Consider the following 27,753-nt stretch of genomic DNA (forward strand, 5'->3'; position numbering starts at 1 on the left):
GGCCCTCTTCAGGCTCAGGAACTCACTGCCCATGCAGAGGCTCAGACAGCCATTGGGAGGGCATCAGGGCCCAGGTGTGCAGTGTTTTAAAAGAATGTGAATCGATTGTCAATGTTTAAAAGTCAAGGGGACCCAAGTGTTGCACACCTAGGTTGAAGCTTCTCTTGAATCCCACAACACGGCCTAGACCCCCACCTGGCAGCAAGCCTAGAGCTGAGAGGAGCTACCCCTTAGGAAGAGCTTGGCAGAGCCCAGTGAGGAGAAGTGGCTGGGCCACCACTAGGATCCCCTGTCAGGCAGCAGCCAACCCCAAGCATGGGTGGGCCCGGGGCCTCTGGACAAAGACATCTTGGGGCTCAGGGATGCTGGGAGCAGGTGGCCAGGGCAGGGCCTTCTGGCTGCCCTGCCCAGCCCCTGGCGGTGCCCACAGAGCACGTGGTGGCCCTGATGCCCGAGGTGGGCAGCCCACAGCACGCGCGGGTGCTGCAGTACCGGGAGCTGCTGGACGCACTGCCCATGGACGCCTACACGCACGGCTGCATCCTGCACCCTGAGCTCACCACCGACTCCATGATCCCCAAGTATGCCACAGCCGAGATCCGCAGTGAGTGCCGGGGGCGAGAGAGCCCCTTCGCTTTGCCCTTCACTTCCCCTCCTTTTTCCAAAGGAAGCCCTCCCTCTCCTCAGGCTCCCTCCACCCTCCCCTTCTTCCTTTCTCTTGTATTATCCATTTGTCCTCTTGTGCTCTCCATTTGTCCCTGCCTCTCTCTGAGTTCTTTGTGTTGGTTCCTGACTCTGCTGGTCTTTCTCTCTCACTCTTGCTGTCTCTCTCTGCCTCTTGCTTGCGGGCCCCATCACCCCTGCCTTCCCAGCCTTCCATCTCATTCACCCAGTTTCTAACAGAATATGTCTCTCTCCCTCTCTGCCAGTCTCTCTCGCATCCCCCTCCCTGGCCCTCTACTCTTGCCCTGCCCTCCCATACAGAGACTACAGGGCTGTCTGTCCCCACAAGGTTTGTTCTCCCCACATGAGTTTCAGCCTCAGACAGGGCTGTGGTTAGTGGCCAAGGACACCGAGTGAACTCAGGGTTAGGATTAGCAAGGAAGGCTGCCCAGATGTGGCAAGGCCCCCAGTGGGGTCTCAGATTGAAGGTCTGACACCTGGTGAATGGGTGTTGGATTAAATCAGATAATCCCTCAGCAGCTGTTTTCAGACCACAGTCTAGGCTTTGAATAATCACCATGGGGTCCTAGAGCCAAAAGACACCTAAAGATTCTTAGTAGAGAATAGGTGCTCTGTAAATGGTCCTGTCCTTCACCTCAAAGGAACGTGGCTAACGTTCAAAGGCAGGGTTGCGGGAGGTGTCAGGTTGTAGAACTCAACCTGTCCCTTGAGAACCATTGCCACTGAACAAGACTCAGAATTTTTTCTTTCTTTTTCTTTATTTTGGTGAGAGTGTCTCCGTCTGTCATCCAGGCTGGAGTGCAGTGGTGCAGTCTTGACTCACTGCAACCGCCTCCTCCCAGTCTCAAGTGATTCTCTGAGCCTCCCAAGTCGCTGGGACCACAGGCACATGCTACCATGCCTGGCTAATTTTTTGTATTTTTGGTAGAGATGGGGTTTTGCCATTTTTCCCAGGCTGGTCTTGAACTTCTGACCTCAGGTGATCTGCCCACCTCAGTATCCCAAAGTGCTTGGATGAGCCACTGTGTGTGACCAAGAATCAGGATTTAGCTACACATCCAGCTCCCAGCAACAGCCCCCTCAACAACATTTAAGAGACCCTGGGCAGGGTACTGGGGACAAACAGTAATAGACACAGCTTCTGCCATCCCAGGGTCAAGTTCCATGGAGGGAAAGACAAGTCACCAGGCAATGGCAGTGTGGGCAGTGCAGGACTAAGTGAATTTACACAAGCTCTCAGGAGGGCAGCCTGGCACTCTATGTCAAACAACATAGCCCCCATCTTGGCGATTGCCCTGCAGTTACACTTGAACACGTGCACCAAGAAGTATGTGCAAAGGTAGTCACTGAAGCATAGTTGGCAAGAGCAAGAATATCGCTGGAAATAACCCAACTGTCATGAATTGGGAATCAGGTAAATAAATTATGGGTACTTCCATACAATGGAATACTGTGCAGATGTTTTTAAAAATTAATAGGTGTATGAAATGCTCCCTAAGATAGATTAGTGAGTGGAAAAAAGTGAAGGTCAAAAAAAAAAATCTAATGTGCTATCATTAGTACTCAGAAGGGGGTTAAATGGACACACAGATGCTTGCACTGCAAGGAGTATTTCTGGAAGGATACACAGAAGCTGCCAATATTTTTTATCTTTGGGGAATAGAACTAAGAGACTGCAGCTGGAGAGGACAGAGATCTACTTTTATAGTATCTTCTTCAATATTCTTTGAATTTTAACAATATACATGTGTAACCTGTTCAAAAATGAATTCATTTAAAAATGTTTAATCTGGTGCCAAACAGTGTTATGAGCAAGAGATCAGGGAGGTTGTGGACATACACGTGCCCGCCCCAGCCTCTGGGGCCACAGAAGGCTTCCAAAATGCAGCAACGACCAAGGATGTGTAGCAGGTAGAAGGGAAGGAAGAGGGAGAATTATTTCACGTTCTGGAGTAGGACAGGATGTGGTGTGTTTGTGGAGCTGGAGGAAGTTCAGTGTGGTGCAAGTGTAGCCCAAGGTGGGGTGGAAATGGTCCTGGTGTGTGTCTGGGGAGGAGGTCTGGCAGAATTTGGATTTTAACCAAAGAGCAGTGGAGAGACAGTGATGGGAAGTGACATGGTCAGATCTGCATTTCCCTCTTCTCTGAGGGAAGAGTGAATGGGGCAGGCCCTGACTGTTGGTAGGTGGAGGCCTGACTGAGGGCCGGAGGCAGTCCCCAAGTGCTTCTGGGGGCTAGGAGTACTCCCTCAATCTTGTCCTGAGCCATTTGAAGGTGCCTAGAAAGCAGTGGGAGTCCAGAGCAGACCCAGCCCACTCTCTCCCTCCCCATCTTTCTCTGAGGAGGCAGAGAAAATCTCAGGGCTCCAGCCCAGCTGGGGAATGAGGGGAGAGAGGTCCCAGAGTGCAGAAGGAGTAGAAGCCAGCCTGCAGTGACCCCCTAATCAGCTTCAGGTCTTCTCTTGCACTGGCCTGCCCTCCTGGAGTCTAAAGCCAGCCACATGGGTGGCAGGCAAGAAAGAAGATGCTGTCCTTGACCTTCATATTCATAAAACATCAATGAGCCTTAATATAGCCCTGAACCTGAACCAGCTGGGAGTGTGTTTACTGGGATTTCTGCCAGGATAGGAGATGGGTGGTGGGTGGTAAAATCTCAGAGGACAGAAGCTAAATAATCTAAGTCACTCACTCATTTCGTTCATTCATTCATTCATTCACTCATTCATTCATTCAATACTCACTGAGCTCCTGCTCTGTGCCAGGTCTGTGCTGGGTTTTAAGGGAACAAAGATGAATCTGACATAGCCACTGCTCTCCAGAAGCTCAAATGTTAGAGGGAGACATATATATTCAGCGATAACTACATTAGCACCAAAAATCTCCATGTACAGCAAGCAACTGCACAAGTCCAGGAGAGCTCTTTTCATATAGACAGCAAGATTAACAGAGTTGTGAATGGCAGCTCTGATTAGTGTGTTTGCATTCCCTGGCAAAAGTCTGTAGGGTATAAACTGGGAAGCAAAGGCATTGAGTGGGCGGACCTCCTAGAGGATCAGGAAGGGCTTCATGGAGGAGGTGATCTTCAGCTGGATTTAGAAGGAGACTTTCAGGAAAGGAGGATAAGGCTATTTTAGGAAGAAGCAGTAGTATGAGAAGCCTGGATGTGTGGAGTGGTCCGGCACACTCAGGGAACAGCAAGCATGTGGAGTGGCTGAAATTTACATCTTGCAACAGGGACAGTTGAGGAAACTCAATGAAAGACGGAGCAGGTGAGAGGGAGAGGAAGTGGATCCTGCAGGCTCTTCAAAGGCAAGTTGAGGAAACAGGATATTATCTGAGGGCAGTGAGGAGCCAGGGATGGGTTTTAAACAGGGAGTGGCATGGGCAAGTGTGTGAAGAAATCATCTCTGGCAGGGGTGGGGAGAAGGGCTTCTAAGGGAGAGAGGTGAGGTGGCAGAGGGTGGGTTAAATCACTCAAGTAAGACATTAATGGGGTCTAAACTAAGAGATAGTTGGAGGGTTAAACAGAGGATGTTAAACGTGAGAAAATATGAGAAAGATGGAGGAGGACGAATCAACAGGACCTGGGACTGACTTGATGTGGGGTGAAGTGGCGGGAGGAGCTGAGAGTGAATCCCAGGCATCTGGCTGGGCTTTGTGTGGGGAGGGGATACTGCAATTTGGGAAGAATGCAGGGGAGAAGCAGGGAGGCGGGGAAAATGACCAGGTCTAGGATCGGGTCTATTGATTTCTAGAATCTCCTACTCATCCTCAAGTGTACAGTCTCCTGCTCTGTGAGGCCTCTCAGCCCTTTGTGCCACAGGCAGGCAGCCCCTGGGTCCCTCTGCCTTGTGTTCATTCTTCCCTACAGATTAATCATGCTGTGCCATAGAGTTTTTTTTACTTTTATGTTTAAAAAAATGTGTATTTTATGATATTGCTCATGTGTATTATTTATTTATTTTAGTATTTTTTTTTAGAGTCAGGGTCTCATTCTGTTGCCCAGGCTGGAGTGCAGTAGTACAGTCATAGCTCAACCTCCCAGGCTCAAGCGATCCTCTGCCTCAGCCTCCTGAGAAGCTGGCACTACAGTGTGTATCATCACACCTGGCTAACTTTAAAAAAAAAATGAGGTCTTGCTATGTTTCCCAAGCTGGTCTTGAACTCCTGGGATCAAGTGATCCTCCCACCTCCGCCTCCCAAAGTATTAGGATTACAGGAGTGAGGCACTGTGCCTGGCCGAGATTTCTTTATGTGTCTGTCTCTTTCACCAGCCTGAGCTCAGGGCAGGATGGCATCTCATCCATCACTACGGCACAGCCTGCAGTGCTCCCTAAGTGTTGGCTGTTGACAGTATTACTTCTCTGACCAATGTTTGGATGGGGCCTACTTCAACTTGTGTAAGGGAAGTGATGGGGGAGCAACCCAGGTATCAGAGGAATGGGACCTTTCCTATTCTCTCCCCAGGACATTTAGCCAATGCCACCACGGACCTCATGAAACTGGACCATGAAGAGGAGCCCCAGCTCTCTGAGCCCTACCTTTCCAAACAGAAAAAGCTCATGGTGAGTGCTCCTAGGCCTGCTGAGTCCCTTCCCTACCATCTCCTCCATGGAAATGAACAGGAGAAGCTAAATAGAAGATCAGCAGTTCTAAGTAGAAGATCACCTGATGATGTGAATTGGAAAAACCCCTGGCTTGCTTTTCCAATCCTGTCTCCTGCCATTTACTAGCTGTTTGACCTTGGGTAAGCAACTGCTGCCCTGGGGCCTCACTTTCCTCATGTCTTAGGGTGTATCTTTAAAAGCAGAGCATTCGCCAGGCGTGGTGGCTCATGCCTGTAATCCCAGCACTTTGGGAGGCTGAGGCAGGCAGATCACTTGTCAGGAGTTCAAGACCAGCCTGACCAACATGGCAAAACCCCATCTCTACTAAAAATACAAAAATTAGCCAGCCATCATGGTGGGCACCTGTAGTCCCAGCTACTCGGGAGGCTGAGGCAGGAGAATTGCTTGAACCTGGTTGGCAGAGGTTGCAGTGAGCCGAGATTGGGCCACTATACTCCAGCCTGGACAACAGAGTGAGACTGTCTCAAAAAGTAGTAGTAACAACAATAATAAATAAATAAATAAAAATAAATGCAGAGTACTAAATAGGGGTTCTTGGGAAAGGAGGAATTGAAGGAGTGTTCTGAAGGGGACCCCAGAGGGATGGGAGGGATAAGGAAGAAGAAGCTGCAAAGCCTTATTTGACTCCACAGGAAGCTCTGGAGCAGAAATGGAACCACGAAAGTGGTCAACACTGAGGCAAGGAGCCAGCCTTTTATCCCCTCATATCAGTGGGACATTGGCTACAGATTGTTGGAGGGAGGGGTGCAGGCAGTAACCTCCCAAGTATTTGTGGGCAATGCAGCTCCTTATTGGCTGAGAGAAGGGGCAGCTGTGAGCCACTAGCAGCCAGCCCACCAGCATCTGGGTATATGAATATACCAGGGATCTAGGCAGGACAGCCAAGCTCGCAGGACTGTTGTAAGCACCAGATGAGGGTGCTTCGTAATAGCAGGGGCATCCTATATACTTGGAGGATATTTGGAGGCTGAGTTTGCAGAAGGAGGTTAGCAAAGCTCCTTCCATCCTTGGACATCCTGGCTCTATTGAAGCCAACTCAGCTTTTCTTGGCCTTGTCCTGCCCCCAGGCCAAGATCTTGGAGCATGATGATGTGAGCTACCTGAAGAAGATCCTCGGGGAGCTGGCCATGGTGCTGGACCAGATCGAGGCCGAGCTAGAGAAGAGGAAGCTGGAGAACGAGGGTGGGTGTCAACCCTGGGTTGGGGGGTGGATGGGCTGCAGCCCACCAGCCTACTTTGCCCCCACCCAGTCTCAGCCCCTTTTTTTCCCCCAAAGGTCTCAGAGGACCTCCTAGGTGGTTAGAAGCATGGGCTATGGCAGGGCGCAGTGGCTCACACCTATAATCACAGCACTTTTGGAGGCTGAGGCGGGTGGCTCACGAGGTCAGAAGTTCAAGACCAGCCTGGCCCAGATGGTGAAACCCCATCTCCACTAAAAATACAAAAATTAGCTGGGCATGGTGGCAGGCGCCTGTAATCCCAGCTACACAGGAGGCTGAAGCAGGAGAATTGCTTGAACCCGGGCGGCAGAGGTTGCAGTGAGCCGAGATCATGCCACTGCACTCCAACCTGGGCGATTGAGTGAGACTCCATCTCAAAAAAAAAAAAAAAAAAGAAGCATGGGCTACGGAGTCAGACTAAGGTTCAAGTCATAACTTGGCCACTTCCTAGCTAAGTAACTGTGGTCAGATTCTCACTTCTCTGAACTTGAGTTTCCCATCTGTAATAGTGAGACCTACCTCAAGGAGCTGTTGAGACATTGTGTGAAATAATACAACTACAGTACTTCAATTTGGGCTTAACACATAGTAGGTGTTTACTAAAGGTAGGTGAGAGTGATAATGGCCACTATCCACCACACCATCCCACTTGCCCTGCCCAAGAATGCATTATGGCTCCTTCATGCTCCAGCCAGACATCCAAGCTCACCCACACTCTCCTTGACCTTGCCTCTTCCTGCTCCCAGCTGGGACTCTGGACTTTGACATGCCAACTTCATTCCAACTCTACACTTTTGCCCCCACAGCCCCTCCCTGGAGCACCCTTCCTCCAGCACTCCACTCCATTTTGCCTGTTACACACCATCTTTGCCACAGCCCTTCTTCAAATCTCATTCTGAGCCTTCCCATCTTGCTCTGTTTAAGACCTGTGAGTCTTGTCTTCCAAACAATTCAAATTTATGGAACATATGCAACAGCATCCTGCATATGCATGGCTATGTGTACAGGAAGGATGTAGAGTAAGAACAACTTGAATTAGAGTTCCAGCTTTGCTGCCTGAACTATGTAACCCTGGACAAGTTGCTTTCCCTATTGGAGCCTTAGTTTCCTCATCTATAAGACGGTATGTAATAATACAACTTAATCCTGTCTTGTTGGACTCCTGTGAAAATTCAACATGCTGAGTACTCCCTGTCTCATTATGAGTTTAATAGATATGACAGCTAAAGGCACTCACATTCTCCAGATGAGAAAATTGAGGCTCAAAGAGATAAAGTGAGTTGCCCAAGTCAGGCAGCTCATAGATGTCATCGTTAGGGCCAGAACTGGTTAATTCTCAATGAGCCCAGTGTTGTCTCCAGCATCTCACAACTGACACCATTAGCACAAGACACACAGGGAGACCTTATGTCCCAAACAGGAACATCATCATGCATCCTGAAGCCAGCTGCCTAAATCCTTTCTGGAAACAAAGCCTGGTATGACTAACTGAGTAAAAAATAATAATACACCTCAAAGAGGAACTTTTGGCTGGGCGCAATGGCTCACATCTGTAATCCCAGCACTTTGGGAAGCCAAGGCAAGCGGATCACCTGCAGTCAGGAGTTTGAGACCAGCCTGACCAACATGGAGAAACCCCATATCTACTAAAAATACAAAATTATTCAGGTGTGGTGGCACATGCCTATAATCCCAGCTACTTGGGAGGCTGAGGCAGGAGAATCTCTTGAACCCAGGAGGTGGAGGTTGTGATGAACGAAGATCATGCCATTGCACTCCAGACTGGGCAACAAGAGCAAAACTCCATCTCAGAAAGAAAAAAAAAAGCCCTATTTCCAAATACAATCTCAAAAAAAAAAAATTCTGAGATTCTAGTGCAGGGGTGTCCAATCTTTTGGCTTCCTTGGGCCACATTGGAAGAAGAAGAATTGTCTTGGGCCACACATAAAATATGTTAACACTGACAATAGCTGATGAGTTTTTTTTAAAAAATCACATAAAAAAAATCTCAAAATGTTTTAAGAAAGTTTATGAATTTGTGTTGGGCCACATTCAAAGCCATCCTGGGCTGCATGTGGCCCACAGGCTGCAGGTTGGACAAGCTTGTTCTAAGGCTTAGGGCTTCAACATCTGAATTTTGTAAGGGTCACAATCCAGCCCAGAAAAAATCTATATATTTAATAGACCTTACTGTGTGTCAGGCACTTCCTAAGTGTTTCACAGATTTCAACTCACTTAATTCCCATAACAACCCCAGGAGGTGGGTCATATCAGAGATCCTGTTTAACAGATGAGGAAACTAAGGCACAGAAAGATTCAGTGACTTTCCTGAGGTCACAGAGATAGCAGTGGTGGAGCCTGGATCCAAACTTTGGCTCCTGGAATCTGAGTTCTTAAGCACTAGCTCTGGGCTCTTTCCTGTTCTATAAAAGGGTGATAAGCTGGGGCTTGGTGGCTCACACCTGTAATCCCAGCACTTTGGGAGGCTGAGGTGGGTGGATCATTTGAGATCAGGAGTTCGAGACCAGCCTGGGCAACATGGCAAAACCCCTTCTCTACTGAAAATACAGAAATATTAGCTGGGCATGGTGGCGGGCACCTGTAATCCCAGTTATTCAGGAGGCTGAGGCAGAATGCTTGAACCCAGGAGGTGTAGGTTGCAGTGAGCCAAGATTGCACCACTGCACTCCAGCCTAGGCAGCAGAGCGAGACTCCATCTCAAAGAAAAACAATAAGCTGGGGATTTTATACTAAGTAAAATGGGAAGCCCCTGGACGGCTTTGAGAAGGGGATTGTATCAGTTAGTTTCTGCTGCATAACAAACCATTCCAAATCTGAGTAACTTAAAAAGAAGAGCCTTTTATTTGTTCATGATATGTGGCTTGGCAGTGTGGGATAAGCTTAGCTGGGATGGTTTGCCTCTCCCATATGGGGAATGGCTGCCCTCATTCCTGCATTTGGAGCCAGCAAATTTAAGACAATAAATGTTGAGTACTTCGCACAGTGCCTGGCTCAAGGTGACTTTTTTTTTTTTTTTTTTTTTTTTTTGGAGACAAAGTCTCACTCTTCTCCCCATGCTGGAGTGCAATGGCATGATCTCGGGTTCAAGCAATTCTCCTGTCTCAGCCTCCTAAGTAGCTAGGAATACAGGTGCCTGTCACTACACTGGCTAATTTTTGTACTTTTAGTAAAGATGGGGTTTCACCATGTTGGCCAGGCTGGTCTTGAACTCCTGATCTCAGGTGATCTGCCTGCCTCGGCCTCCCAAAGTGCTGGGATTACAGGCATGAGCCACTGCACCTGGCTGACATGTTCTAAAACTTATTATTATTACCATTCTTTTTCATTCATTTATTCAAATACATATTGAATATCTCCTAGATGCTAGGTCCTGGTGATAAATTAGATAAATTAATGAGCAAAATCCAGACATCATTCTTGCCCTCATGGAATTTGCAGTCTTAGAGAGGAAAAAACAAAAAACATGAGTCTTAGATGGCAGGAGCAGCAAAGCTGTCAAGAGGCACACATTGCAAAGTGGCATGCATACAGGAACGGAAGGAACTCGTGGCCCTGTTTGCAGTCTCCATGGGGCTGAGTTGTTCCAATCTGAGAGGATTCCAACTGCTGTGTAAAAATGGACTTCAAGGGAGATGGAGGGGAGGCCGGTGCAGCAGCCCAGTGGAGAGATGTTGGCGTGGACTGAGATGGTTGCAGTGGAGATGGTGAGGTGTGAATGGACTTGAGAGGTATTTTGAAGATAAAATGAACAGTAATTTGCAGGGAGGTTAGGAGTGAGGTAAAAGACAATCAAAGGCAATTCTTGGGGCTTGGACCAAGCTACCTAATGGTACCATTTCCTGATATGGGCAAGGGGGACCTGAGAGATCAGTTAGGAGACAGTGAGTTTGAGACACCTGAGAGAGGATGTCACAGAGGCCATTAGATAATCCAGCCTGACTCTCAAAGGAGAGGTCAGAATTTGGAGATTTGGGAGTCCTCAGCCAATACATGGTGTTTAAAGCTATAGAATTGGATGTTTCCATCGAAGAAGAGAGTGGAGAAAGACAAAAAGAGAATCAGGACCGCTGTATTAGTTCCCTATTGTGGCATAAGAAATTGCTGTCCACCTTAGTGTCTTAAATTAAAAATTTTTTTTTGAGATGGAGTTTCACTCTTGTTGCCCAGGCTGGAGTGCAGTGGTGCCATCTTGGCTCACTGCAACCTCCTCCTCCTGGGTTCAATTGATTCTCCTGCCTCAGCTGAGATTACAGGCACCCGCCATCACGTCCAGCTAATTTTTTGTATATTTTAGTAGAAACGGGATTTCACCATGTTGGCCAGGCTGGTCTTGAACTCCTGACCTCAGGTGATCCACCTGCCTCAGTCTCCCAAAGTGCTGGGATTACAGGCGTCAGCCACCACGCCTGGCTTAAAATCATTTATTATGTCCCACATTTACTGTGGATCTGGAGTTCTGGAGCAGCTGGGCTGGGCAGCTCTGAATCAGGGTTGCATGATGCTAGTTGCCTTCAAGTTGTCAGCTGGGGCTGCAGTGATTTGAAGACTTGACTGGGGCTGGAAGATCCACTTCCAAGCTGGCTTATTCACATGGTTCTTAGCTAGAGGCCTTTGTTCCCTGCTGGCTGTTGGCAGGAGACTTTAGTTACTCACCATATGGGCCTTTCAACAGGCTGATCAGGTTCCTTTACAGCATGGCCATTGGCTTTCCCTGAGCAAGTGATCCCAGAGAAAGGGAAAAAGTAGAAGCCACAGTGTCTTTTATGATCTACCACTGGAAGTCACTGCCCCATCATTCATTCACAAAATATGACCGGGCACGGTGGCTCATGCCTGTAATCCCAGCACTTTGAAAGGCCAAAGTGGGCGGATCACCTGAGGTTGGGAGTTCAAGACCAGCCTGACCAACATGGAGAAACTCCATCTCTACTAAAAACACAAAATTAGCCAGGCATAGTGATACATGCCTGTAATCCCAGTTACTTGGGAGGCTGAGGCAGGAGAATTGCTTGAACCCAGGAGGCAGAGGTTGCGGTGAGTCAAGATTGTGCCATTGCACTCCAGCCTGGGCAACAGAGTGAGACTCTGTCTCAAAAAAAAAAAGTCATAAAATGTAGCCCCTATTCAAGGAGAAGAGAATTGGGCCCAACTGAAGTGGGGAGAAGATCAAGTAATTTGTGGGTGTACTTTAAAACTACCACACCTGGGCCAGGCATGGTCATGTGCGCTTGTAATTCCAGCTACTTGGGAGGCTGAGGCAGGAGGATCACTTAAGCCCAGGAGTTTGACGCTAGCCTGAGCAACATAGTAAGAGTCTATCTCCACAAAAAAAAAAAAAAAAAATACAAAAATTCGCTGACTGAGGTAGTATGTGCCTATAGTCTCAGCTACTCAGGAGGCTGAGGCAAGAGGATTGCTCGAGCCTGGGAGGTTGAGGCTTCAGTGAGCTATCTTCTGGGAGACAGAGTGAGACCCTGTCTCAAATAGTAATAGTAATAATCATCATAATCATAACTACCACATCTGTGCAGAGGTTTTCCCACACTGAGTGGGGATCAGGGCAGAGGACCCAGCAAAGTCCACTGAGGAGTGGCCAGTGAGGTAGGAGGACCCTCGTGTTAGGAGGAACTGCGGGAGGATGGGGTTTTAAGGAGGCAGAATGGTGTCAGTCCTGCTGGAGCTTGAGCAAGCCAGGATAGGAAAGCATGCCTTCGGCTTTCCACCATGGACATCGGTGGTGACCTTGCCAAAAGTATTTCACTGCAACCTTGGCAAAAGCCAGGTTGGAATGGGCTGAAGAGTGCACGGGAGGCGAGGCATGAAGGCGGTGAGCACAGATACCTCTTTTGAGAAGGGTAGAGGCCAACAGAGAAGGGGACGGTGGCTGAAGAAGGACATGGGGTGACAGGAGGAATTGTTTTTAGACAGGAGATGTACAGACATGTTCTCATGCTGGTGGAAACAGGGCAGTGGAAAGGAGGAATCGGTGGTGCAGGATGGTGATGCAGAGGCCACAAAGACAAGAGGGGCGTGGTTCAGACAGGGTCCCAGTAGAAAACAGAGGACAACAAACAGGGAAAATGGAAGAGGGCTCAAGAGAGGGGCTGTTTACCAAGGCACAGTCAGGATGCAGGGACACCCCAAGGCAGAGAGGAGTACCCCAGGCCTGAAATCTTGAGATCATGGGGTCAAGAAAGCAGATTCAGAAACCTGGACAGAGGTGGCCGCTGCTAGCCCCCACTCGCAGAGAGGAGCTGAGGGAAGTCAGTCCAATGTCACTGTTGCCCTCCCGCCTCTCTCGCCCCTGCTTCCTACTTGCCTAACTTTCCAGAACCAGAGGGCATGAGCCCAAGGGGGTGTAGCCAGCAAGTCAGTTTCCTGGGGTGCGTAACAACATAGAGAAGGGGGAGGAGGACCTAGAAAGGCAACGTGAAGAGAGGCGGAGATGCGCTGCAGAACAGGTGCAAAGGACCCGTGGAGGGCTTGGCTGCGGGGGTAGGAGGCGCCCTGCATTGTGTCCGCATTGGCAGCATGGACGTCTGCAAACCGGGGAGATGGAAGAGGACTCCATAGAGGGACTGTTGACCAAGGCACAGGCAGGATGCAGGATCACCCCAAGGCAGAGAGGAGTACCCAGGCCTGGAGTCTTGAGATCACGGGGTCATGAGCATCGAGGTAGGGAGTGTCGGCTTTCACGTCTGAAAGCTGCTATCTTCTGAAGGAAGCATGAGGTGATGTCATCGGCTGAGAGGGACAGGGTGTGAGAAGCATGAGAAGAGAGGATGAAAAAATGCAATTGTCTCCACAGGGAGCAGGAAGCACTCAAGAAATATAATAGGACCCTGGACAGCACTGAGTGCCCTCCTGGGCTTTGTGGTCCTGACTTTAAAGTGTAACCCGTTGGCCTCATTGTGAGGTGATCGCCTCCAGCTGGCAGACCCAGGGAAGTGCAGTTGGGGCTCACCTGGGCCTGGGGTTTGCAAAGGGAACACACAACTGGAAGAGAGGGGAGGGGGGCAGAGAAGGGGTCACATGCCAGATCACTTCCCACACACAAACATGGACACACATAGAAGGCCATCAGCATTTGCCTACAAACATAAACACAGGCATGAACATAACAATGAACATGTCTGTGGCAAACATCCAGATGCACCTGGCCTTACACTGCAATCGCACGTGTGGTAATCCCGCAACACATGGACACAGATGCCCATGGGAGTGGATATTCCACGTGCATATCTGCTCACCCTCCTCCTCAGCCCTCCAGCCACCTCCCCCACATCCTCACTCACAACCGATCACTTTAGGTTAGAGCAAAAATGATAAAAGCAATGGCAATATGTCACTGAGAAAATTAAAGCATTAGAAAGATCTTTACAGCTCTGTATCTCATCAATTATGAGATGCATCTTTGTTAGACCACATCTTAGCATCTTTGAAATTCGAATGTTTCTTACAGTCAATAGTTTAGTTCTTCTTTCTTACTTTTGGGTAGGTGTCTTACATTTAATAGTAACTTAGACTGGATGAAATATAGTAGCACATCTGCCCTCTTATTACCAAGGAGGCACTGTTCTTGTCCTTGTCCAACAATGGAAGGGATTGTTCTTTAAGACCAGTCCCTTTCCTAGTGCACTAGATCCCATCCACTCGCATCCCTGTAAGAACACCACATCCATAATTCTATCCACTCTTTCCCATAGAATCTTTTCCCCTCTCTGCAGCATCAGCCCCAAACACACGCTGTTTTATTCCTCCCAGCTTATGAAAATGCTCTTGACTTGTCTCTCCCCATCCTCCCCGTTCTAGGAAAACTCCTTGGAGGAGTGATCTTTGTTCACCATCTCCAATTCCTCTCCTCTCTTTCTCTTTGAACTCCCTCCAAGCTGGCTCTTAAGTCAGCATTCTATTCCAGCTGCCTTGCCAGGGTCGCCAGTCAGTTTGCCAGTCAAACCAGTTCTCAGGCCTCCTATTTGACCTCAACACAGCATTTGAACACAGCTGAGCACTGTCTCCTCTTCAGAATCGTGTCCTAAGTTGGCTTCCTGGACATCACACTCTCCTGGTTCTTCTCCTACTTCAAAGGTGGCTCCTTCTTATCTGTGCTGGTTTCTCTTGGTGTCAATATCTAAAGTTTGCAGGGGGGCCCAGGGTTCAGTCCCTTCCCCTATTTCCAAGTCTGTCTACACTGATACTGTGCACTCTCCTGGCTTTAAATACCATGTCCACACTGACGATGCTTCCCTGAGCCTGGAACCTGCATCACCAACTCCCAACTCATTATCTCTCCTCAAGGGCCCATCAGGTGTCTGTTAGTTTGTTTTTGGTATTTGAGACAGGGTCTCACTCTGTCACCCAGGCTGGAGTGCAGTGGTGTGAACAAGGCTCACTGAAATTTCGACCTTCTGGGTTCAAGCCATCCTCCTGCTTCAGCCTTCCTAATAGCTGGGACCACAAGCACATATATTCGGCACACACAGTACCATATTCGGCTATGTTTTAAATTTTTTTTAGAGAAGGGGGTCTCGCCATGTGGCCCAGGCTGATCTCAAACTCCTATGCTCAAGCAATCCTCCTGCCTTAGCCTCCCAAAGTAAAGGAGAGAGATGTGAGCCACTGCGCCTGGCTTCATCAGGTGCCTTGAAGGTTACCTATTCAAGGATAACCTTCTGATGAGAGCCTTCATTACACTTTGCCCCCGAGCCCCATGACCGTGAGCCTCTTGAGGGGAGACACTGTGTTGTGTCACATCTTCAAGCCCAGTACGTACTTCCAGGTAACCACTTGCTGAATGAACGAATCAGTGACCAAGAAGATGCCGAGCAGAAGGAGGGGGCTCAGGTTTTGAGGGTGGGGAGCACTGTATTCATGGAGTTTCTGAACTGAAAGGAGCAGCCTGTTCAAAGGTGCAGAGGCAAGCTCCCCAGGAAAGCAGCCCTCACAGGAAGTGAAAGGAGAGGAGAGAGCATTCTGGGCATGGGGTACAGCAGGGACAAAGGCCCGGAGGCTGAAGTGGGCAGCATGTTGGGGAAAACAGTGGACCAATGGGCAGTTCACAAGAAGTCAAGATTAGAGACGTATGTTAGAGCTAGGCTAACTCTTAAAAGGGCGTGACAGCTAGGCATAGAAACTTGGACATAGAATTGTAGTCAGTGGGGAGAATTGAAGATTTTTGAGCAAGCAGGCAAGGTAGGAGAGCAAAGGCGCTCCAGAATTTCAGGTCAAAACAACTGGGAGGAAATATTGCACAAACAAGTGCTTCCTAAAAATGCAGGCTCATTTTTTCCTTCTTAATCTCAAATGTGACAGTCAGGCTAAATTTAGATGACACAGTGGGAGGCAGAGGCTAAAAAATAAAAATCAATAAATAAATTTAGATGACACAAAAACTGGTGATAAGTAATATAAAACCACATTGTGAGAGTTATCCTCTTTCGATTACATCAAAGAGTATTAGTAAGATGTTAGTGCTTAACCCCTTTATAATATGTATTTAATGTCTGCCCCTTTCTTAAAAACAAAATGTGGCCAGGTGTGGTGGCTCACGCCTGTAATCCCAGCACTTTGAGAGGCCAAGGCAGGTGGCTCGTCTAAGGTCAGGAGTTTCAGAGCAGCCAATGTGGCAAAACCCCAACTTTAGTAAAAATACCAAAAACAAATTAGCCAGGTGTGGTGGTGCACACCTGTAGTCTCAGCTACTCGGGAGGCTGAGGCAGGAGAATCATTTGAACCCTGGAGGTGGAGGTTGCAGTGAGTCGAGACTGCGCCACTGCACTCCAGGGTGACAGAGCAAGACTCTGTCCAGAAAGAAAGAAAGAAAGAGAGAAGAAGGAAGGAAGTGGGGCGGGGGGAAGTGAGGGAAGGAGGGAAGGAAGGAAGGAAGAAAGAAAAGAAATAAACCAGTCTTGGGCACAGAGACTTTGATGGGCGGTAGTAGCCAGCTGGAATTTAATCGCATTTGTTTTGTTTTTGTTAGGTTTACTTTTACCATTGTAGATAGTTCGTAGCAAATTGTTTAATGCTACTGTTAATGATACAGTTTAGTTTTTCATTCATCGATCATTCAGTAAGGATTTACTGAGCACCTATTGTATGCCAGGCACAGTTCTAGATGCAGAGGATATAGCCACAAACAAGACAGACCAAAATCCCTGCCCTCATGGAGTTTCCACTCTTATAGAGGACAGTAAACGAAATGAGTAGGTCAAGCAGATGGTGCAATGTGGCTCTACGTTCTACGGAGGAAGCAAAGCAGGGGAGGGGAAAGTGACTGCCAGGGTAGGGTCTTCCTCCATCTCCTTTGCATCTTCATTCACATGCCATCTTCTCCTGGGCTTCACAGGCTACCAATTTACCATTGCCATTTAAAACTTCCATTTTAGCCAGGCACGGTGGCTCACACCTGTAATCCCAGCACTTTGGGAGCCCGAGGCCAGCAGATCACAAGGTCAGAAGTTCATGACCAGCCTGGCCAATATGGTGAAACTCCGTCTCTACTAAAAATACAAGAAAAATTAGCCAAGCATGGTGGCACATGCCTGTAGTCCCAGACAGAATGAGACTCTGTCTCAAAAACAAACAAACAAACAAACAAAAAACCTTCCATTTTATTCTTTTATTTTTATTTATGTATTTATTTTAGGACGGAGTTTCATTCTTGTTGCCCAGGCTGGAGTGCAATGGCTCAATCTCAGCTGACTGCAACCTCTACCTCCCAGGTTCAAGCGATTCTCCTGCCTCAGCTTCCCAAGAAGCTGGGATTACAAGTGCCCACCACCACGCCTGGCTAATTTTTGTATTTTTAGTGGAACCACTTAGTGGTTCTACTAAAGTGCTGGAATTACAGGTGTGAGCCACAGCACCCGACCAAAACTTTCATTTTAAATCGGTGGTCTGGGAAGCCCAGGAGAAGATGGCAAATGAACAAAGATGTGAAGGAGGTAGAGGAATGAGCTCCGGGGCTGCACAGAAGACTGTTCCAGGCAGAGGGAACAGTAAGGGCAAAGGCCCTATGGTAGGAATGTGCCTGATGGGAGGAGCTGCAGGAGTGTGGCTGGAGAAGAGTGAGGAAGAGGGAGAGAAGCAGAATCTGAAGTCTGAAAGGGACCTGGGGGCCAGATTGCAGAGGGCCTTACAGGGCATGGAAGGGCTTCTACTTTTCCTCTGGCCACAATGGTGCATCATCAGAGGGTTTTGAGAAGGGAGAAGTGACATTATTCAGCACTTAAATTTTAACATGACCACTTTGGCTGCTGTGCTAAGAACAGACTCCAGGGGACAAGGGCAGAAACAAGGAGACCTTTTTAAAGGACATGGTGGTAACTTAGAAGATAATGGTTGTTTGGACAAGGACAGTAAAGGTAGAGGCAATATCAGATTCTGGATATATTTGAAGATAACACTGACGGAAACTGCTGACAAATTTTATGTGGGGATGAAAGAGAATTCATGATGGGGCCTGACGCAGTAGGTCTCGCCTGCAATCCCAGCACTTTGGGAGGCCAAGGTGGGCGGATCACCTGAGGTCAGGAGTTCAAGGCCAGCCTGGCCAACATGGTGAAAACTCATCTCTACAAAAAATGCAAAAATTAGCTGGACATAGTGATGGACGCCTGTAATCCTAGCTACTAGGGTGGCTAGGCAGGAGAATTGCTTGAACCCAGGAGGTGGAAGTGAGCTGAGATCGTGCCACTGCACTCCAGCCTGGGTGACAGAGCAAGACTCCATCTCAAAAAAAAAAAAAGGAAAAGAATTCATGGTGGCACCAAGGCTTTGGGGCAGAGCAACTGCAAGGGTGGAGGTTTCATTACTGAGATGGGGATGAGCATGGTGGCTCTGGGGATGACAATCAGGAATTCCATTTTGAATTTGAAATGCAGAGTGGACACCAAGTGGAACTGTCAAAGGGGTAGTTGTATATGTGTCTGGAGTTTTAAGACACATATTTGCACTTTATTTATGTATTTATTTATTTGGGATGGAGTCTCACTCTATTCTTCAGGGTGGAGTGCAGTGGCACAGTCTCGGTTCACTGCAACCTCCGTCTCCCAGGTTCAAGCAATTCTCATGCCTCAGCCTCCTGAGTAGCTGGGATTACAGGTGTGCACCACCATGCCCAGCTAATTTTTATATTTTTAGTAGAGATGGGGTTTCACCATGGTGGCCAGGCTGGTCTTGAACTCTTGACCTCAAAAGATCCACTCCCCTCAGCCTCCCAAAGTGCTGGGATTACAGGTGTGAGCCACCACGCCGGCCACATATTTGCACTTTAAAAGTCAGCTGATGTATCAGCTGTAAAATGAGAATAATAAAAGAAAAGGAAAAAAAAGTCAATTTAAAGAAAAAGATAATAATAGAAGTAGTATGAGTATACGGCAAAAATCACTGAAGCTGTACGGGAATGAGTAACCCTTGGGAAATACTCGGGCAGGCATGCAAAAGCCAGAGGAGCTCATGGAGAGAAGTAAGCATGTGTGTCAGGGGAGGTTGATCCCCTTGCCTCCTCTCTCTTCCACTCTAGGGCAGAAATGCGAGCTGTGGCTCTGTGGCTGTGCCTTCACCCTTGCTGATGTCCTCCTGGGAGCCACCCTGCACCGCCTCAAGTTCCTGGGACTGTCTAAGAAATACTGGGAAGATGGCAGCCGGCCCAACCTGCAGTCCTTCTTTGAGAGGGTCCAGAGACGCTTTGCCTTCCGGAAAGTCCTGGGTGACATCCACACCACCCTGCTGTCAGCCGTCATCCCCAATGCTTTCCGGCTGGTCAAGAGGAAACCCCCATCCTTCTTCGGGGCATCCTTCCTCATGGGCTCCCTGGGCGGGATGGGCTACTTTGCCTACTGGTACCTCAAGAAAAAATACATCTAGGGCCAGGCCTGGGGCTTGGTGTCTGACTGTCAGTGTCTCTGTGCTGTGTGATTCCCCATGAGCTCTTAGTAACTCACTGTCTCATGAACACTTGGACAGCCCTCCCTGCCCTTCGTTCTGAGTAATAATATCGTCAGTGTGAAAACCTTCCATAGTTTAGAAGTAGACATTGCTGATACCGTGACTCAAGGCCACGGCTCTACTAAAAGAGAGAGGAAGCAAGAGAGAGAGAACAAAAACCAGAAACAAAACACGAATGCCTTTTCTTTCGATTCAAGGTCTCCAGATGGAATTGTGGGGACTGGTTAGGAACTGAGGTGAGTCCCAGGAGGTTTCATCCACCAGGGCCCAGATTCCGGGAGGGGCTGGGGGCTCAGAGGGCCTGACCCCTCGCCTCCCCTTCCCTCTTGCCCAGGGAACTCTTCCACAGGACAAAGCCAACATCAAGACTCAACTCCTCTAACCGGTACCTCTGAATGGGGCTGGAGAACCAGAGACCCCATGGGAGGTCCCTGAAGATCAGAAGGGGCTTCATGCTTCTCCTGGACCTGGACTGAAACAGCACTGGCTTGAGCCAAGGCAGTGGCACCCAAAAACCAGGCCATGGTGGGGACTGACACCATGAGCACACCCTCTCATTGCCCTTCTGATTTGGCCCATGTGTTGGGTTTGGCTTTAATAGAAACCTCTGAAAGCAGCAACCATCATCCTCTTCCTACTTGAGTTTTTCCACCCTGTGAGGTGAGACTTTCAGTAAAAGCCATGTTGACCTTCTCTCAGAAGGTCAGTCCAGCCCAAGTGCAGGGGCAGATCTCGGGTGGACAAACCTAGATCCCCTCCCAGCCTCTGCCCAAGCCATCTCCTTCAATACCCACCCTTTCTGTCACTCCCAGGGCTACAGTCTCTGCATCCAAGCCACCCACCCCGGTCCGGTCTCACTTTCCTGTGCCTTTTGCATGTTGGGAAAGGATCTTGGTGTCACTGCTGCTCATGCATAGAAACCACCGAAAGCCCCAATAAAGCATCCAGGAGGAGAAGTTGCTTTTCATTTTTAAACCTGTGTTGTCCATCCAGTTCTCACTGCCAAGGGCTGGAGCCGGCAGGGTAGAGAAGTGAGGTCTCAGTCTCAGTTCTTCACAAGAGCCAGCATGAGTTGACTCCCCGTCTCAAGTTGCTGGGTCTGGGTCTGGCTTCCACATTGACTTTCCAGGGCTCTGAGGAAACCCCCATCAGAGCCTGGTTAACCTGACATTAACCCAGCTCATTCAGGACAGCACTTCACAGGTTACAGGGCATGCCTACAACCATTTGCTCTCATTAACCTGTGCAAGGGCCAGGTGTAGTGACTCACATCTATAATCCCAGTGCTTTGGGAGGCCAAGGTGGGAGAATTGCTTCAGGCCAGGAGTTCAAGACAAGCTTGGGCAACATAATGAGACCTCATCTCTAGAAAATAAAATAAACCTATATATGGACCTCAGGGGTATTCAGGGCACATGCCCTCCACCCCAATTTCCCAGAGAGAAAAATGTGTTTAAAATGCCCAAAGAACATTAAATCAGGAGTATAATGTACAGAATATAGGGGATAGTTTTATTTACTTTGCCAAAAAAGTAATAAGAATTTGCACACTTTTTTTCATCAAGGTTAAAAGTAAGCTTAGTCATCTAGGGTCAAGACAGAGCAAAAGTGGAACATAGACACCATGAACACTGTCGGGCACCATCCATCTCCTCAGCTAATCAAACATTCACACAGACCCTGCCCACACTACATTCAACTTCCACTCAAGAACATCATACTTAATCCTCACAGGATCTACTGCCTTTCTGGAATGAGAACATGCTAAGACTTTCTCCAAAAATGAGACTCACAAAGCCCCATCGGCCAGTAACATCACTCTGGATCACACTGGATTCTCTTCTCATTCCTCTTCTAGCTCCAGAGATCACACCCATACCTCAATCGACTAGAATTCCTTATATTCAATTACACACACACACCCCAAGCAAAGAAGAAAATACTCATAGCTGCTACAGGTCTCATTTCTGTAATTGATTCCAAGGCCACTGTTGATATTTATGATTTCTCTTTTTTCACTAGCTATTCTAGGTTCTCTCTCTGCCCTCAGCCAGCACATCAGTTAGTTGGGGTGTTTTACCTGGTGATATGACTCAGATTCTGGTGGTCCTTGGATTGCTACGGTCTTCCATTACTATTGGATGTGGAAGCATGAGGGGGCACCTCAGACAATCCCCTATTCTTCCATCCTATCACTGTGCAGGGGCAATCCACTTTACCCCTCGTAATCAGCTCAATCGTCCCAGCATGTAGAGAAACACACTACTTTGCCTGTAGTTTCAAGGGTATGAGGAACTCAAAATGGCCAAGCAGCAGTTTCAACTTCTAACTTCACTGAACCACTGAATTGTTCCCCAATGGATGTACTCCTCCCTTAGGAGCTATAATTTCTTCCTCTTCTCTGTGATGGAAGGGGTTCAGTGGGATCCATCTGCCACGGATAGCCAGTTCCTATGGCGAATTGTGTCATATTAGGAACTGCGCACACCGGGCACTCAGCAGTGGTATTCACTAAATCAGCCTTGATTCGATAAATCAGAGGAAATCTGTGTTGTTATATCCATCTATAACCTCTAGCTCAATTACTGTGGCCCTTTTGTACATAAGCCTGTTAAGCAAGCACTAGAGTGGCTGGGAAAAGAGAACGACAGACAAGCTACAGAACAAGGCATCTTGTCTATTGGTTTATTGAGCAGTGGTTTCCTCCACAGTGGGTACTTTTTGGGGGAACATGCATAGGACACGAATAGCCTCCCATTCTGTGTCCATTGTTAGGGGCCCATCCACATTCCTTTCCCCACAGAGCTTCTTGTTACCAGTCTTCCAGTCTTCTTTCCATGTTCATGAGCATCCAGCCAAACAATCCATCCCATACATATGTACAGATTTGTATTCTTGGACTTCTGTCTCTATCTTGGTGAGGCAGACAAGCAGACATACTGCTTGCACTTCTGTTCACTGCGAGGATTTGCCTTCTGCAATGTCTTTCAGGGCATTCCTGTAGTGCTGCAACCATCCACTTCCAGGTGGCGCCAGGCCTGAGTTTTTTCTTCCTCCTTCAACTGATCATAGGGAATTTGCCATGAGGCCTCTGGTGTTGACTGAGGAAGAGGCAGCAATGTGATGGAATAGATGCCATTGTCTGAGCTGTATCACTTTCATTTGATGATAGAATGTTGCTGTATATGCTTAGCTTTATGGCTTGATGGATCAGATGATACCCAGCTCATGATGGGGAGAACAGGTTGTATGGTCACCTGGTGTCTCACAGACAGGTGTGCAGTCTCTACCAGGGCCCAGTAGAAAGCCAGATACTATATCTTGACCTGGCATGGTGGCTCATGGCTGTAATCCCAACACTTTGGGAGACCAAGAAAAATGAATCACCTGAGGTCAGGAGTTCGAGACCAGCCTGGCCAACATGGTAAAACCCCATCTCTATTAAAAATACAAAAGTTTAGCGCACACCTGTAATCCCAGGAGGCTGAGGCAGGAGAATTGCTTGAACGTGGAAAGCAGAGGTTGTGGTGAACTGAGATCGCGTCATTGCACTCCAGCCTGGGCAACAAGAGTGGAACTCTGTCTCAAAAAGAGAGAGAGAGAAAGAGAGTAAAAGTTCAGTTATCTTGGGGAGGTTGAGACAGAAGGATCGCTTGAGCCCAGGAGTTCAAATCCAGCCTGGGCAACAAAGTGAGACCCCATTACTAAAATGTTTAAAAAGGGTGGGGGGAATTCAGTTATCTCTCATTGACAAGCTCAGTGGTACAAACTGGCCCCTGTCTCCATTCACTGCCTTCATTCTTTTCATCTGTTACTTCACCTTTCAGCGCATTGTCTTCATCTGCATGGTCAAAACTTGGTCATGAGAAGCCTGGGTTTATGTGTTAGGACAGGAGAGGAAGGAGGAACACATGCCCAATTGTTTAAGACCTACACTGGAAAGAACGACATATCACTTCTGCCCACAGTCCACCTGTAAGAATGGAGGGCCACACCCTGCTGCAAAGGAGGCTGGGAAATGTAGTCTCTGGTTGGGTAGCCTATTGCTGAGGAAGAAGAGAACAGCTGGACGGCCAGCAGCCTCTGGCTTAAGGAATAACTGTATATGAGAAGAGGATCAGGTAGACTGCTAGAGAAAAAGACAGACTCTGGCCGGGCTTGGTGGCTCACACCTGTAATTCCAGCTACTAGGGGGAGGCTGAAACAGGAGAATTGCTTGAACTGGGAGGCCGAGGTTACAGTGAGCCAAGATCGTGACACTGCACTCCAGCCTGGACAACAGAGTGAGACTCTGAGAGAGAGAGAGAGAGAGAGGAGATAAAGAGAGGGAAGGAAGGAAGGAAGGAAGGAAGGAAGGAAGGAAGGAAGGAAGGAAGGAAGGAAGGAAGGAAGGAAGGAAAAATGGCAGACTCGGTCTGGACTGGAAGACATTAGAAACCCTCACCCACCTGTTCTGTTCTACATTTGGGACACCAAGGCCCTGCATGGAGTGATGGCTGGTTTGGTCAGGATCCCATTTTAAGAGAACTAGAGCCCCAAGAGTCCTTTCCCTGGTCCCATTATTTTCATTTTTATTTTTTAAAGACAGAGTCTCACTCTGTTGTTGCCCAGGCTGATGTGCAGTGGTGAGATCATAGCTCACTGCAGCCTCAAACTCCTGGGCTCAAGTGATCCTCCCACCTCAGCCTCCTGAGTTGCTGGAACTACAGGCATGCACCACCATGCCTGGCTCCTGGTCATTCTGTCTCTCAGAACATCATGGAGAAAATCTACAGTGGGAGACAGGAAGTGTCAATACTCAAGCATTTACTCAGAAATCCGTCAGCTGCCTAGCCTTCTGAGTTGCCATCGAGGGCTTCAGAAATGAAGAGCACGGGGTTATCAGAGTTCAGTAGTCAGGAAGACAGACAACATTGCCAGGACTGTGGTAGTGGGCATCCCCACAGTTTTGACTGTTAAGAAAGGTCTCCGTCACTGCAGAAGAATTCCTTTGGGGGAGGACAGTAAGGGATTCTAAAGGTCATATTTCCTTTAGCTCATTGGTTCTTCACTGCCAAAGTCACAGACTCCATCACTCAGATCCCATCAGCCTAGCTCCAAAAACCTGTTTGGTTTCTTTCTAGCAACCTACATTACCTAAAGGCCTTAGTTTTCTCATCTCTGAAATGGAGCTGACAATAATAGCTTCCATTCATTGACTACTAACTATAAACTCTGAAATTTATGTAAATTATTTCTTACCCTGCGAAGTGTAGTTTTTATGTTTCATGGATGGGAAAACTGAGGCTTAGAGAGTTCAAGTACTCAAGGTAAAGGCAGTAGCTTAGACTATTCATGTTCACCAACTGGATTATACATCCTGGCCTTTGACATGAAATTCTGCAGGACCTCTCACTGTCGGTAGAGTTTATTCCCTGCTCCATTGATGGGGCGCTTGTTCACGTGACCTTCTTGGACCCATAGAATGTTAGATGAAGGATGTGACAGGAGCAGAGTGTTTATTTATTTATTGAGACAGTTTTGCTCTTGTTGCTCAGACTTGAGTGCAGTGGCATGGTCTTGGCTCACTGCAGCCTCTACCTCCCAGGTTCAAGCAATTCTCCTACCAAGTAGCTGAGACTGCAGGTGCATGACACCACACTCAGTTAATTTTTTGTATTTTTAGAGGAGATGAGGTTTCACCAATGTTGATTGGAAACTGGGTGGTCTCGAACTCCTGGCCTCAAGTGATCTGCCCACGTTGGCCTCCCAAAGTGCTGGGATTACAGGCATGAGCCAGCACACCCAGTCAAGCAGAGGCTTTAAATGTGCTGTATGATTTGGCCAAGGCTTCAGTGCCCCAGTGGCCATCATGAGAAGAGCATGCCCCATGTAGTTGCTGCCCTTTAAGTCTGGACACCAGAATGAAACAAGTGGAACAGCAGAGCCAAGCTTGCGGCCTGGAGCCAAGCGCAGCCAACAGGCAGCCTGATGCAGAACTCACCAGCTGAAGACATACCATACCAGCAGAGCTGCAAGTGATCTGTGAGCATTTGTAAGCCCATGAATTTGGGGGTGGCTTGTTACAAAGCATTGCTGTAACCCAGCTATTAAAATTAGCTGGGCATTAAAATTAGCGCACACCTGTAATCACAATGGGTTCACCTTACCCACCCCCTAGACAAAGCTGATTTATCAAGACAGAAGAATTAAATTGAGAAAGAGTAATTCATGCACAGCCAGCTGTGCAGAAGACTGAAGTTTTATTATTACTCAAATCAGTCTCTCAAGCTCAAATCAGTCTCTTCAAGCATTCAGGGATCGAAGCTTTTAAAAATAATTTGGGCTGAGTGCAGTGACTCACACCTGTAATCCCAGCACTTCGGGAGGCTGAGGTGAGCAGATCACCAGCTCAGAAGACTGAGACCATCTTGGCCAACATGGTGGAACCTGGTCTCTACTAAAAATACAAAGATTAGCTGGGTATGGATCCCCTGAGGTCAGGAGTTCAAGACCAGCCTGGCCAATATGGTGAAACCCCATCACTACTAAAAATACAAAAAAGTGGCCGGGTGCGGTGGCTCATGTGGGAGGCCAAGGCGGGCGGATAACAAAGTCAGGAGTTTGAGACCAGCCTGGCCAACATAGTAAAATCCTATCTTTATTTTTAAAAAAATCAGCCGAGTGTGGTGGCATATGCCTGTAATCCCAGCTTCATGGGAGTTTGAGACAGGAGAATCGTTTGAACCCAGGAGGCAGAGGTTGCAGTGGGTGACAGAGTGAGACTCCATCTCAAAAAAAAAATAAAATAAAAATAACTTGGCAGGCAGGGACTTGGGAAGTAGGGAGTGCTGATTGTCTCAGGTTAGAGATGGAATCATAGGGGACTGAAGTAAGGTTTTCTTGCTATCTTCTGTTCCTGGGTGGGATAGCAGAACTAGGTGGGCCAGATTACCTGTCTGGGGGGGTGTCAGCTGATCCACTGAGTGCAGAATGTCTCAAGCACTGATCTTAGGTTTTACAACAGTGTTGTTGTCGCCAGGAGCAATTTAGGGAGGCTCAGATTCTTGGAGGCAAAGGCTGCATGACCCCTAAACTGTAATTTCTAATCTTGTAGTGAATTTGTTAGTCCTGCAAAGGCAGACTGGTCCTCAGGCAAGAAGATGGTTTTTTTGGGAAAGGGCTATTATCAATTTTGTTTCAGAGTCAAACCGTGAACTAAATTCCTTCCCAAAGTTTGGCCTATGCCCAAGAATGAACAAGGACAGCTTAAAGGTTAAAAGCAAGATGGAGTTAGTTAGGTCTGATTTCTTTCACTGTCATAATTTCCTGTTATAATTTTGCAAAGGCGGTTTTATTATTATAGCAATCTCTGACTCATACAATGGCAGAGCTAGGATATGAAGCATCAGATGTGTTAGGAGCCAAAGACTGCTATTTTCTCTATGGCCTAGGTTGCTGGTAACTACAGGTGAGAAAATACAGTAAAGATGTCAGACACTAAATAAAAACATCTAGAACAAATGCTAGTTATTAAAATTATTCATCGTTGATTTCTTTATTATTCTATTGATGATACTGAGTCATTTCAGGGTTGTTGGGGGATATTTAGGAGCTGTAGTGCCCAGGCTTCTGAGAGAGACATCCTTACACAAAACTATAATATTATGTAGCCTCCATAGGTGCTTACATTTTCCAACCTGTGACTTCATTAAGACAATTGAAGACTAGTGCAGCAGAAAGTATTTTGAGTAACCAGCTCAGAAAAATGAAGTGATTGGTCCAAGATCACACAGCTAAGGAGCTGATCGGCAGAACTGGAACACAGTCGGCCTGGCTCCAGGTCAAGTGCTTCTCATAACTCCAGATGAGAGTCCACTTTGTCCCCATCCATTCACCCACAGCACTCCCCAGCAGCTCAGGGGGGCTCTGGCAGATGCAGCATGATCAGGAAATGCAGGCAGAAGGCAGGAAGGGGTGAGAGGAGTGGAGGGTAGGAAATTAGCTACAGCAGCTTCTTAGGGCAGGGCCCCAGTAACTTTTTTTTTGAGATGAAGTCTCACTCTATCACCCAGGCTACACTGCAGTGGCACCATCTTGGCTCATGGCAACCTCCACCTCCTGGGTTCAAGCAATTCTCCTGCCTCAGCCTCCTGAGTAGCTGGGATTATAGGCGCGCACCACCACATCTGGCTACTTTTTGTATTTTTAGTAGACAGGGTTTCACCATATTGGCCAGGCTGATCTCGAACTCCTGACCTCAACTGATCTGCAC

General features: G+C 47.9%; 1 protein-coding gene across 3 annotated transcripts in view; it reads left to right on the top strand.

Moving 5' to 3' along the window:
• Positions 1–20,474, top strand: part of GDAP1L1 (ganglioside induced differentiation associated protein 1 like 1) — a 30,718-nt gene extending 10,244 nt beyond the window's left edge. The window contains exons 3-7 of one of the 3 annotated variants that reach the window (XR_013535207.1): positions 431–604; positions 5,150–5,247; positions 6,378–6,492; positions 19,075–19,735; positions 19,834–20,474. Coding sequence is in view for 2 of the 3 variants with exons in the window: in XM_035298671.3 (XP_035154562.1) it covers positions 431–604; positions 5,150–5,247; positions 6,378–6,492; positions 19,075–19,418 (731 nt within the window). In the remaining variant the exon portion in view is untranslated. Of the gene's footprint in view, positions 1–430; positions 605–5,149; positions 5,248–6,377; positions 6,493–19,074 lie in introns of all 3 variants that reach the window. The other 2 variants (XM_035298671.3, XM_035298673.3) reach the window with 2 other exon arrangements.
• Positions 20,475–27,753: the final 7,279 nt, after the last annotated feature.

This window comes from Callithrix jacchus, chromosome 5, assembly GCF_049354715.1.
Source record: "Callithrix jacchus isolate 240 chromosome 5, calJac240_pri, whole genome shotgun sequence".
Classification (NCBI taxonomy): domain Eukaryota; kingdom Metazoa; phylum Chordata; class Mammalia; order Primates; family Cebidae; genus Callithrix; species Callithrix jacchus.